This window comes from Myxine glutinosa, chromosome 13, assembly GCF_964187855.1.
Source record: "Myxine glutinosa chromosome 13, kmMyxGlut1.1, whole genome shotgun sequence".
NCBI lineage: Eukaryota > Metazoa > Chordata > Myxini > Myxiniformes > Myxinidae > Myxine > Myxine glutinosa.
The window spans coordinates 46,833,888-46,847,739 of record NC_136273.1 but is presented as its reverse complement, the minus strand read 5'-3'; the positions used below and the strand labels follow the sequence as shown (position 1 = coordinate 46,847,739).

Here is a 13,852-nt window from a genome sequence, read left to right as displayed (position 1 = left end):
GATTGGAGAGGCGAGTGAGGAGCGATTGGACAGGCGAGTGAGGAGCGATTGGAGAGGTGAGTGAGGGGCGATTGGAGAGGAGAGTGAGGAGTGATTGGAGGGGAGTGTGAGGCGCGATTGGAGAGGAGTGTGAGGCGCGATTGGAGAGGCGTGTGAGGCACGATTGGAGAGGAGTGTGAGGCGCAATTGGAGAGGTGTGTGAGGCGCGATTGGAGAGGAGTGTGAGGCGCGATTGGAGAGGAGTGTGAGGCGCAATTGGAGAGGAGTGTGAGGCGCGATTGGAGAGGAGTGTGAGGCGCGATTGGAGAGGAGTGTGAGGCGCGATTGGAGAGGAGTGATTGGAGGGGAGTGTGAGGCGCGATTGGAGAGGAGTGTGAGGCGCAATTGGAGAGGAGTGTGAGGCGCGATTGGAGAGGAGTGTGAGGCGCGATTGGAGAGGCGTGTGAGGCGCGATTGGAGAGGAGTGTGAGGCGCGATTGGAGAGGCATGTGAGGGATTGGAGAGGTGAGGAGTGTGAGGGATTGGAGACGTGAGGGATTGGAAAGGAGAGGAATGTGAGGGATTGGAGAGGAGAGGAGTGCTAGGTGGAGAGAGGAGAGTGTCAGGTGGAGAGGAGTGAGGGGTCACATATTATGTGAAATAAAAAAATTGTGTTCATTACACCATTTCTGGATCTGATGACTTGCCAGTAACCATTTTGTAAAAATGAATGTGCAGCATCTAACTCAATATGTCGAAATGTCACACACATCCATGCCCGTGGGATTCCCACGGGTGACCTCGCTAGTCTTACTATAATTCACCAAATGTCTGTCCATCTGTCTGTCCGTCCATCTGTTCGAAGGTACGGCAAAAACGGCTGAACCGATCGCAACGATATTTTGGGTGGGTAATCCTGGGATCTCCTGGAGTAAAATAGGCTATATTGTTTTTACACTTTCAGCTTTGGCCTCAAGCATTTTCAGATTTGGACTCTCGCATAACGTTATTTTCCTGGGTGCCGCACAAACGGCTGCACCGATCGCTGCACAGCTGCACCGATCGGCTGCACCGATCGGACTCGGTGACCTCGGACAAAGACCTTTTATAAGAACATGGGTTGAATCCCTGCTTGAGAGAATGCCAACCCCCTCCCCACCATCACGGCCATCTCTCCAACTCACAATCCCACGAGATATGCGGAAAGGATGACCCAAAACCAATTATCTTCTTTTTGATTCGTATATAAACATCATTAGAAGTAAATAATGACCTCTGCCAAAGTTCAAACGGCGTGGGTTTAATCTCTACATGAGAGAATTCCACATAGCTATTTGGGCGGTGTATAAGCCAACAGATCGCTGTCTCCATCGATCTTGCCGAGGCCGTAACACCTATCGGCTCAAAATCCTTTTAACTGTTGACTGGGTGGTTTTTACAATGAAGGAAACATTAACAATGTTGTTAAAAGTTTATTTTGTGATTAGAGTTATGTTGTTTGGAATGAAAAAAGAGATATCGAGTTCAAGTAAATGACGACATGCCATGATGGTTTTTACCTTCTAAACATGAACTTCGCGGATCGCCATATGCAGATTCGCCACGGACCCACGATCGATCGATGTTTCTCTACGTGAACGTACCCGTTTGTTTGTGAACGGGTACGTTTTTCATGGAATCCCTTCACGAACTTGCTGTTCATGTCTGATGTGCGACTGAAGGTGCTACAGGAATGTGGATTTATTGGTTTTATGCTTTAGCATTCGCCATATCTGCATTGCCTGTTTGCTTCTGGCCTTCCACCCGTGCGTAGCATGGGTATCTCACTAGTTCTTGCAATTTGCCTTTTAAAAAAAGTTTACATCCTTTTTAAAAGATTTTCATGAACCACATTGAGATAAGCAGAGATATTCTTTAAAGATGCAAAACAAATGTCTTTTTTCAAGATGCAGTATATTGCCTATGTGTGCAGGTGGTGAGAGGCTGGTACTACCTGCTCTCTGCTGAACTGGGCCGCACTAAGCACCTAAAAGTGGCATCACAATGTGTGAAACGTGGCAGAGGTATTTGACCTAGGTTGACCACTTGGCCTGCTGTGTAAATGAAGAAACAGCGAATAATTGGAATATGTTTTGAAGAATGGTCAATAGATTGTCCCATGTCTGCTGCACACTAGCTGATGTTTGCCAACGCAACGCAATAACAATGTAGGCGACGAATCTTGTAAAATCTTGTTTTGTTGGAGACTGCCACACACTTGACTGTGATTGTAGACGAAACTATTTTCAGTAAACAAAATGGCAATGAAGAATAAATACAGGGGGAGGATGAGAAGGGTGAAAGCTCTGAACACTGCTGCTTTGGCACTCATCCTTGTATATTGGCGACGACATACCAGGAGAAATAAGCGGCTGCAGGGAAAGCCCTCGGTGGAGGGAGGGTTTACTCAGGAAGCATTTGACGAACTTGCCAGTGAAACTTGCTATAGAAGAAAAGGAAACTCGTATTTATATTTACTAGAAACATCTGATCCCTTCGGGAGCATTGGCTAGTCATATTCCCCCCTCTCCCTCACAGGGGGGAGGGGGGACGGGGGTCCCTTTTTTACTCTGTGTATCACCAACACATATGCAAAATTTGGTGAAGGTTGGGCCAGCCCTGTTTTTCTTTGATGATCTTCAGATGTACATACATACACACATACATACACGTATGCAGATAATTGCCTTTTATAATCGATAATAATAAAAGGCGTTGTGTTTGTGTGTGTGTGTGTGTCAGTGTGTGCATCTCCTCCCTCCCTCCAAAACCATGAAATGTTGTGGCCCAACATTTTCATGCATACTTCTCAAACTCCAAGGGAGGTGCATGAATGAAAACTGGGTGTTTGGGTGTGTTCAAACACCCCTCTTGAATATGACTAAAAGGGTGCTCATAACAAAACCAAAAACATAAGCCTTACCAAAATGGCGGTCTGCCATCTTGGTCAGCCCACTGTCGCATAGCTGGGGTCTTAAGCTGCCATTTTGTTAAAGCCTATTGAAACATGCCTTGGCTTGGCAATGCTATCTACTCATACATACACGTACCCGACTGCAAAGCCGCAATGAGCCAGCGAAGCCAAAGCCTCTTGCCACTATTTTACCCATCACGATGGCATCAGTAGGTGAGGTAGTTGGTCGTGAGTAGGTGTAGTTGGTACCGTACCTAGTTCAAAATGACACCATTTGCATTCTGGACGAGATTAAAATTTATAAAATTCCCTTCTTGATTAATTCGGTGAATTCCGTCTCAACTTCTGATATTTCCGGCCATGAAAAACTATCCCCTTCGGCCGCGAGATTTCTAAAAAATAATTCTTCGTCAATTTTAGAATGTTTGACGCCGTTTCAGCCTCTGAAACGCGTAATAAGCTTTTTTGAAATATTTTTTCAAATGCTCGAATCTCATTGGTTCCGATGTTTGGTGACGATTTTCGTTGAAGATAACCAGGGCCCATGCGGGCCCGGGGAACGAGGTTGGTCTTAAAGTATTTTAATTACAAATTAGAGGTGCATAAGATTGTAAATCAAACAAAGACGGGTGAAACAAACTCCTATTGAACTTTTTCGCAATTATTTTATGCATACTTCCGCATCCGCAAGATGGCGGCCTCCATGGAGCGATTTCGTGCGTCAAAGCTTCGAAATTCTCAAAGGATTCAGCAAAATCTGGCTTTTCAACATAATACATACGCGTTCATTCACAACACCGGCTTCGCTGGCTACTAGTACCGACTGCAAAGCCGCAATGAGCCGGCGAAGCCAAAGCCTCTTGCCACTATTTTACCCATCACCATGGTATCAGTAGGTTAGGTAGTTGGTAGTAGGTAGGTAGTTAGTTGGTAGTAGGTAGGTGTAGTAGGTACCGTACCTGGTAAGACTTGGTAAAAGAGAAGAGCAGACAGTCCTCCCCAATACCTGCATACAATAAATGTCACAAGAAGCTTAAGGAAGTAACTATACGATGTGCTAGCTGAGAGCCTATTTTAAGAAATTTTAACTGGGCTTAACATACGTTTTCACAGTATGTGTGTAGTCTTCTAACTTCAGTCGCTGTCAGGACTGGTTCTCTCCGGGCACTGCGGCTTCCTCCACCAGAAGAAGTTAGCTTGCAGTAAGATCAGTGCCGACAGATCAGACGATAGCGCCGATTCAACGGCAATGTGTGACTGTCGTTAATCAAACCGAGCTTTCTTTCTTAATGTAAACCGCTTATACTGGTAGGTGCAGGACAACATCATAAATCAGACAAACCTACTGAGCATGGGAGCATGGGATTGAAGCCTAATTCGGCTTTTCAGGTCTACCACTAAAGAAGAGAAAAATTTCGAAAATGGCCCAGAGTGGTTTATTTTCCAATTACGTTTCGTGAGAACATTGTTTTTTATCGCGAAAAGAAGGTGATAGACGCTGATAGTGACCTGTAAGTACTCTTGAACATCCTCAACAACACATATATGCTGGTGCGAGCACTCAAAGGTCTTTACACGCTTTAGAGAAATTTAGCAGTGTACAGTTAAAGTGTAGACTTAAACTGGTAATTGAAACAGTGAAGGAGCTGCGCTCCAACGCGAGTCGAAAGAATTGACGCGACCAAAGACGGAATTCGCCGAGTTGCTTTATTGAAACAAAACAGCTCAGGTATTCTCCCAAGCCCGTTTATCGGGCAGCAATATATATACACATTTATGCCGGGGCGTTTGCCCGGGAAAACCGAGACCGGGCATGCCCGGGTGTCAAGGGCGAGTCCTGGAAAGGCGAGTCTGGACATGCCCGGGCGTCCTGGACGCGGCCTGGCAAGTCGAGGCTGGGCATGCCCGGGCGCTCTGGGCGAGCCCTGGAAAGGCGAGAGCGGACATGCCCAGACGCTCTGGGCGAGCCCTGGAAAGGCGAGTCTGGACATGCCCGGGCGTCCTGGACGCGGCCTGGCAAGTCGAGGCTGGGCGTGCCCGGGCGCTCTGGGCGAGCCCTGGAAAGGCGAGAGCGGGCATGCCCGGGAAAGACGAGACCGGGCGTGCCCGGGAGGTTCGGGCGTGCCCGGGAACAGCGAGTCCGGGCATGCCCAGGAGAGGCGCGTCTGGGCCCGTCCGGACGAGCCCGGCATGGCGATCGCGCCCTGGCCGCGCCCTGGCCGTGTCCTGGCAGGTGCAAGACGATTGTGTACATTCAGCGGGATCCGCTACACATGCCCCTCCAGAAGCGACCTGCACCGGCAGGGTCAATTTAAGGGGGGTCCGGATGACCCGGCCGAAGCGACCCCTGGAGGGTCGTGGGGGGGGGGGGGGGTCCGATCCGGTGGTGGGTGGTCGAGCGGGGGGAACTGTGGACGGGGGGCGGCCTCGCCACAGAGGAAGGGCCAACCGTGGTGGTCGGTCGACGTCCACGTGCGCCGGTTTGAGGCGGTCCACAGAGATCCGGTCCGACCGGCCGCCGACGTCGACGACGAAGGACTTGTCGCCCCGTCGCAGGACCCGGAAGGGCCCGTCGTACGGCGGCCGGAGTGGCCCCCGGTGCGCGTCATGATGCACAAAGACGTACTCCACTGTGCGAAGCGCCGGGGGGACATAGGACTGGGGGCCACCGTGGCGGGACGTTGGCACGGGGGCAAATCGTTGGGCGGCCTCCTGGAGGTCCGAGCGCTGGTGTGCGGCGAACCATGGACTGGTAGCGTCGGGCACGAACTCGCCCGGGACGCGGAGCGGCTGGCTGTAGACGAGCTCGGCGGCGGACGCCCGGAGGTCCTCCTTGGGGGCCGTGCGGAGGCCCAAAAGGACCCACGGCAGCCGGTCGGTCCAACCGTCGGCCTGAAGGCCGGCCATGAGTGCGGCCTTCATGGAGCGGTGAAACCGCTCGCACAACCCGTTGGCTTGGGGGTGGTAGGCCGTGGTGCGGTGCAGCGTGACCCCCAACGAGCGGGCGACCGCGCCCCAAAGTTCGGACGTGAACTGTGGGCCGCGGTCGGACGAGATGTCCGCCGGTGCGCCGAAGCGCGCGACCCAGGTGGCGATGAACGCCTGCGCCACGTCGGCGGTGGTGGTGGAGGTGAGGGGCACGGCCTCCGGCCACCTGGTGGTCCTGTCCACCATGGTGAGCAGGTGGGTGAACCCCCGCGATGGGGGCAGGGGACCTACCAGGTCCACGTGGACGTGGTCGAAACGCCGTGCAGGCACGGTGAAAGGTGCTAGCGGGGCCTGGGTGTGGCGGTGGACCTTGGCCTGCTGGCAGGCCATGCAGGCGTTCGCCCAGTCGCGGACGTTCCGTCGAAGGCCGTGCCAGACGAAACGCGCCGACACCAGCTTCTGAGAAGCTTTCCGGCCCGGGTGAGAAAGGCCGTGGATGGAGGTGAAGATGCGGCGCTGCCAGGAAACGGGCACGATGGCGCGAGGCTGGCCCTGGGAGACGTCGCAGAGCAGGACGGTGCCCGCGAAGGGGATGTCGGCCAGGCGGAGGCCCGTGTCCGCCGCCCGGAGGGCCTGCACCGAGGTGTCGGTGGTCTGGTCGGCCGCCATGAGCGCGAAGTCCACGCTGAGGTGGACCGCGTTCGCGCTGGCCCGAGAAAGACAGTCGGCCACGGCGTTGTCTTTGCCGGCGACGTGCCGGATGTCCGTGGTGAATTCCGACACGGCGGAGAGGTGGCGCTGCTGGCGGGCCGACCACGGCTCCGTGACTTTGGCCATTGCGTAGACCAACGGCTTGTGGTCGACGAAAGCCGTGAACGGGCGGCCCTCCAGGAAGTGTCGGAAATGGCGAACGGCCAGGAATAGACCGAGCAGCTCGCGGTCAAACGTGCTGTATTTTAACTCGTTCAGCCGGAGCTGCCGGCTGAAAAAAGCGAGTGGCTGCCAAACCCCGTCCACCCATTGTTCATGGACGGCGCCCACCGCGTAGTTCGAGGCGTCCGTAGTGAGGGCGATGGGCGCATTGAGCACCGGGTGAGCCAGCAGCGTTGCGTCGGCGAGGGCCCGTTTTGCACTCGCGAAGGCCGCGTCCATGGCCGTGGACCAAACGATGTCATGCTTGGCCGGCTTGCCCCGGAGGGCCTCATAAAGGGGCCGCATGAGCTGAGCAGCACGGGGCACGAATCGGTGATAAAAATTCACCATGCCAAGGAACTCTTGTAGGGCTTTGATGGAACAGGGACGCGGGAACGTGGTGATGGCCTCGACCTTGGCCGGCAGCGGCACGGCCCCGGTCTTGGTGATGCGGTGGCCCAAAAAGTCAACGGTCGTCGTGCCGAAGTGGCATTTGGCCGGGTTGACAATTAAGCCATGCTCGCTGAGGCGACCGAACACTGTTCGGAGGTGGAGGAGGTGCTCGGCGCGGGACATGCTGGCGACGAGGATGTCGTCCAGATAGACGAAAATAAATGGCAGGTCGTGCAGCACGCCATCCATTAAGCGCTGGAACGCCTGGGCCGCGTTCTTGAGGCCAAACGGCATCCTCAAAAATTCGAACAGGCCGAACGGCGTGATGACGGCCGTCTTCGGGACGTCGGCCGACGGGACAGGTACCTGGTGGTATCCCCGTATCAGGTCAATTTTGGAAAATATGACCCGTCCCGCCAAACGGGCGGAAAAGTCCTGGATGTGCGGGATCGGGTACCTGTCGGGGGTGGTAGCGTCGTTGAGGCGGCGGTAGTCGCCACACGGGCGCCATCCGCCCCCCAGCTTTGGCACGATGTGCAGTGGTGAGGCCCACGCGCTGTTGGAGCGCCGCACTATGCCGAGGTGCTCCAACGCGTCGAACTCGGCCTTTGCCACGGCGAGCTTGGCCGGGTCGAGGCAGCGGGCCCTGGCGTAGACCGGCGGGCCCGTAGTGGGTATGTGGTGCTCGATCCCATGCCGCACTGCGACGGCCGAAAACGTCGGCCGCGTGAGGGCCGGGAATTCCGCGAGCAGGCGAGCGAACTCGTTCGCCATCGGGAGGGCGCACGCCAGTTCGGTCGGCGCAGAGCTGCTCATCGTGCATGCCAGGGAGCTGAAGGTCTCAGCGTTGACAAGGCGACGACGTTTGACGTCGACCAGCAGCCCGTGCGCGCAGAGGAAATCGGCGCCCAGCAAAGCCATGGGGACGCAGGCGGTCACAAAGGTCCACTGAAAGCGCTGGCTGCCGAAGCAGAGGGTGACGTCACGCGGGCCAAAAGTGCGTATGGCCGAGCCATTAGCAGCGACCAAAGAAGGGCCGCAAACGGCGTCCCACCTGTCCTGCTCGGAGGCGGGTATGACGCTCAGTTGGGCACCGGTGTCACAAAGGAAACGCCGCCCGGACGCTTTGTCCCGAATAAAAAGCAAGTTGCCCGAGTGGCCGGCGCTCATGGCTGGGAATGAACACCGGCCCGGCCGTTTCCCGACTTGCCGAAAGTGCACGGGGGTCGGCACGTCCGAGCCTTGTGTCCGAACCTGGCGTGGTAATAACACCATGCCTGGTCAGGTGGAGGCCCCGGCCGTTGTGTCGGAAGCGGTCGGCGCGGCGTGGCGGCCGCCAGTTGCACCGGCAGTTCGGCCTCCAACCGCGCAGGGTGCTCGGGCGTCGTGGGCGTCGCCTCGGACGGCGGCAGGCTCCAGGTAGCTGCACCGATGTGTTGGCCTGCCGAGGAGATCTTATCGGCTTCCCTGGCGAGGGCGCGTGGATCGGTGATCGACGTGCCAGCCAGGGCGAGGTGTACCGGGTGAGGCAGCTGGCGAAGGAACAGCTCGCGGAACCGAAAATCCGGAGAGTGCTCACCGAGCAACAAGAGCATATAGACCATGCGCTCGGACGGGCACGTGTCGCCGAGCTCGGGCAGGTCGAGCAGGCGCCGTGTGCGTGCCGCCGGTGAGAGGGCGAAAGCGTCGAGGAGGAGCGTCTTCAGCGCGTCATACTTGTCGGCAGCCGGCGGGTGCTCGAGGAGGCTCAGGGCGTGGGCCGCGGTGGCGGAACCGAGCGCTGCCACGACGTGGTAGAAACGGGTGTCGTCCGCGGTGATGCCTCGCAGGGCGAACTGGGAGTCCGCCTGCGCGAACCAAACAGCCACGTGAGCCTTCCAGAAGGTAGGCAGTTTAAGAGTCACTGCCGTGTCCATGTCGGTAGGTCACCAGTGAAGGAGCTGCGCTCCAACGCGAGTCGAAAGAATTGACGCGACCAAAGACGGAATTCGTCCGAGTTGCTTTATTGAAACAAAACAGCTCAGGTATTCTCCCAAGCCCGTTTATCGGGCAGCAATATATATACACATTTATGCCGGGCGTTTGCCCGGGAAAACCGAGACCGGGCATGCCCGGGTGTCAAGGGCGAGTCCTGGAAAGGCGAGTCTGGACATGCCCGGGCGTCCTGGACACGGCCTGGCAAGTCGAGGCTGGGCGTGCCCGAGCGCTCTGGGCGAGCCCTGGAAAGGCGAGAGCGGGCATGCCCGGACGCTCTGGGCGAGCCCTGGAAAGGCGAGTCTGGACATGCCCGGGCGTCCTGGACGCGGCCTGGCAAGTCGAGGCTGGGCGTGCCCGGGCGCTCTGGGCGAGCCCTGGAAAGGCGAGAGCGGGCATGCCCGGGAAAGACGAGACCGGGCGTGCCCGGGAGGTTCGGGCGTGCCCGCGAACAGCGAGTCCGGGCATGCCCAGGAGAGGCGCGTCTGGGCCCGTCCGGACGAGCCCGGCATGGCGATCGCGCCCTGGCCGCGTCCTGGCAGGTGCAAGGCGATTGTGTACATTCAGCGGGAACCGCTACAACAGTGTAGATTGTAACCTGGTGAATGAGCAGGAGTCACATGACACTTTCTCACGAATTAGCTTGGGTACCCAAGACTTGGGTACATTTATGTCGTGGTTAAGCATAAACGTCGTCCTTCATGCCACATCTGATAGGTCAGTGTGGCGATGAAGAATGGAGGCGAAACATTGTTCCTCGTTTTGGCTTTGACCGAGTGACATGGCGTTTTGCAGAATCGAGTCGAAAACCACGTTGTTCAAGTGCTCGTACTTTTTCGCTGTGCAGTAAGCGAGTGACTTGATACGTTTCACAGTGCCCAAAGCAATGACGATTTAGCCTAGGAAATTTGAGCATATGATGAGAACTATTTCGAGCAGCATATGCTTACGCATGATTCGGTTGTTTTGCACCAACCTCGTTCCCGGCGTCGCAGACGACGCCCTGGTGAGATGTCCTGTGTCGAGGGCACTGATTGGCTGACCTAAGCTGATCGCTGATTGGTCAGCTCACAAAATTTCGAAAATTCAGACCTAAAATGACACAATTTGCATTCTGGATGAGATTAAAATTGATAAAATTTACTTCTTGATTAATTCGGTGAATTCCGTCTCAACTTCGGATATTTCTGGCCGTGAAAAACTATCCATATTTCTAAACTAAATATGTAAACCGCTTATACCGTATTTCTGGCCGTGAAAAACTATCCCATACGGCCACGAGATTTCTAACAAATAATTCTTCGTCAATTTTAGAATATTTGATGCCGTTTTCACCCTCCGAAACGCGTAATAAGCTTTAAAATTTTTTTTTCCAAATGCTCGAATCTCATTGGTTCCGGTGTTTGTTGACGATTTTCGTTGAAGATAACGAGGTTGGTCTTAACGTATTTTAATTACAAATTGGAGGTTCATTAGATTGTGAATCAAAGAACGATGGGTGAAACAAACTTATATTGAACTCTTTCGCAATTGTTTTATGCAAACTTCCGCATCCGGTCGATGGCGGCCACCATTGAGTGATTTCATTTTAGAAATATTTTTGCAAATGCTCGACTCTCATTGGGTCCGGTGTTTGGTGACGCGTTTCGTTGAAGATAACCAGGCCCGTGCGGGCCGATGTTGGTCTTAAAGTATTTTAATAATACATTGGAGGTGCATAAGATTGTGAATCAAACAATGACGGGTGAAAGAAACTCCTAATGAACGTTTTAAATTTGTTATGCATACTTCCGCATCCGCAAGATGGCTGCCTCCACTGCGCTTCGGATTCTCGAGCCAAGGCATAATCAGGTTTTCAACATAATACGTATGCGTTCATTGACAATACCGGCTTCGCCGGCTACTAGTACCGACTGCAAAGCCGCAATGAGCCGGCGAAGCCAAAGCCTCTTGCCACTATTTTACCCATCACTATGGTATCAGTAGGTTAGGTAGTTGGTAGTAGGTAGGTGTAGTAGGTACCGTACCTGGTAAGACTTGGTAAAAGAGAAGAGCAGACAGTCCTCCCCAATACCTGCATACAATAAATGTCACAAGAAGCTTAAGGAAGTAACGATACGATGTGCTAGCTTAAGGCCTATTTTAAGAAATTTTAACTGGGCTTAACATACGTTTTCACAGTATGTGTGTCATCTTCTAACTTCAGTTGCTGGCAGGACTGGTTCTCTCCGGGCACGGCAGCTTCTTCCACCAGAAGACGTTAGCTTGCAGTGATTAATTCGGTGAATTCCGTCTCAACTTCGGATATTTCCGGCCGTGAAAAAGTATCCGTATTTCTAAACTAAATATGTAAACCGCTTATACCATATTTCTGGCCGTGAAAAACTATCCCATACGGCCGCGAGATTTCTAAAAAATAATTCTTCGTCAATGTTAGAATATTTGACGCCGTTTTCAGCCTCCGAAACGCGTAATAATATTTTTTCAAATGCTCGAATCTCATTGGTTCTGGTGTTTGATGACGATTTTCGTTGAAGATAACGAGGTTGGTCTTAACGTATTTTAATTACTAATTAGAGGTTTCATTAGATTGTGAATCAAAGAACGACGGGTGAAACAAACTCCTATTGAACTTTTTCGCAATTGTTTTATGCAAACTTCCGCATCCTGTCGATGGCGGCCACCATTGAGTGATTTCATTTTAGAAATATTTTTGCAAATGCTCGACTCTCATTGGGTCCGGTGTTTGGTGACGCATTTTGTTGAAGATAACCAGGCCCGTGCGGGCCGATGTTGGTCTTAAATTATTTTATTAATACATTGGAGGTGCATAAGATTGTGAATCAAACGATGACGGGTGAAAGAAACTCCTAATGAACGTTTTAAATTTGTTATGCATACTTCCGCATCCACAAGATGGCTGCCTCCACTGCGCTTCGGATTCTCGAGCCAAGGCATAATCAGGTTTTCAACATAATACGTACTCGTTTATTGACAACACCGGCTTCGCCGGCTATAAATCTGGGTGAAATCTGAAAGACTTAACAACATTAGCAATTCTTATAACAAATTGTATTTATGATGCTGTGTGGATTCTGCTTCCCCACTGATGGACGCACCTCTGGTAGCTTGTAACTGTTGCTGCGTTTTTGTCTGAGGAGGAAATGCTTAAATCTATCTATCTGGGTTCTTCCCAACATCTTTCTAGTGCTAGGAACTAGGGCTAGGAGTTAGGGCTAGGAGTTAGGGCTAGGAGTTAGGGCTCGGAGTTAGGGCTAGGAGCTAGAGCTAGGGCTAGGAGTTAGGGCTAGGAGCTAGGGCTAGGAGTTAGGGGAAAGAGCTAGGGTTAGGAGTTAGGGATATTTGTTCCTTTCACATTTCTTTCTACTTTTTCATATTTCTCTTTATTCATTCTAATTCTTGCTTCTTCTTTATTTCTCTGTTTCTTTATCTATCTGTCTTTGGAGAAGTGAATTCTTGCAGATTTTTTTTTCTGGAAGGCTCACTTGGCTGCGCTTGGATGAGTTTGAGCTTAGAGGAGTAGCGGATGAAACCTGATTACTATCCAGGTTCCTTCTGATGATTCCATCTTTGCTCTTTACTTTTTTTTAATTTTTTGGTTCCTTGCTTGTTCCATGAGTCGTGGTTCCTTCTTGGGGTGAAGATGGGGGCTTCAGGGCCAGGGAGGGCTCCATATAATGGAGCATGGTTAAGGAGATGGCTTGTTCCATGAGTGATGGTTCCTTGTTGGGGTGAAGGTGGGTGCTTCCGGACCAGGGAAGGCTCCATATAATGGAGCATGGATAAGGAGATGGCTTGATCCATGAGTTGTGGTTCCTTGGTGGGGTGAAGCTGGATGCTTCAAGACCAGAAAAGGCTCTGTTCAGTCTCAGAGACTCACAAGTGGAGATGACGACTGGTGGCAGTGGCGCACACACACACACACACACACACACACACACACACACACACACACACACACACACACACACACACACACACACACACACACACACATATATATATACACACACACTCACACACAAACACTCAAGAAACACACAAATCTGGTAGGTATATGTCAGTGCAATCCAAAGCCAGAGACTTTTTCATTAAAAGTTTTTCAAACACAATGTACCTAAAATAGTACTCTTTATTGTCTCTGAAGTTTTGTTAAATACAGAAAACAAAGGGCAGTTTCAGGCCACTATATCAAACTTCATTAATAACTTTTTGCACTTCAAATTTCACAAAAGCTACAATTCATATTTTAAAAATGCTGCAGATGATATGACATTATGGCCGGAGCTACTGAAAGCAAAAGTTTAATTGGTCGATATATTTTGCTGCTTTGGCGATTGTCAGAGACTACCACACACTACACCATTGAGCATGATTGTCGTGCATAACTCGTCGTAAAAGTTGAACATTTTCAATGATGAAGATTGACATTGACGAAGCTCCTCTACCGCCACACATTACACAATATTGTCAAACCCTGTCGCAGACTAAGCCTCACTGACAATCTTGTTGTATTGCGGCGGCTAGTGTGCGGCACGGATTAAGGTATAAACAAAAACGATGTTTACTGGTTTGCTCACACAGGAAGGAAGTAATTTTTAATTTTATCGTTGCAAAAATGAGAAAGTAGTCATTACCGGTATATGTCATGATAGTAATAATTAGATTTTCATTATAATTGTGCAAAGGCCT

General features: G+C 52.0%; 1 protein-coding gene across 1 annotated transcript in view; it reads left to right on the top strand.

Annotated features, from left to right (window-relative positions):
- Positions 1-13,852, top strand: part of LOC137438912 (uncharacterized) — a 144,288-nt gene that overhangs the window by 74,196 nt on the left and 56,240 nt on the right. The window contains exon 7 of the mRNA XM_068134385.2: positions 1,952-2,042. Coding sequence (XP_067990486.2) covers positions 1,952-2,042 — 91 coding nt within the window. The remainder of the gene's footprint in view (positions 1-1,951; positions 2,043-13,852) is intronic.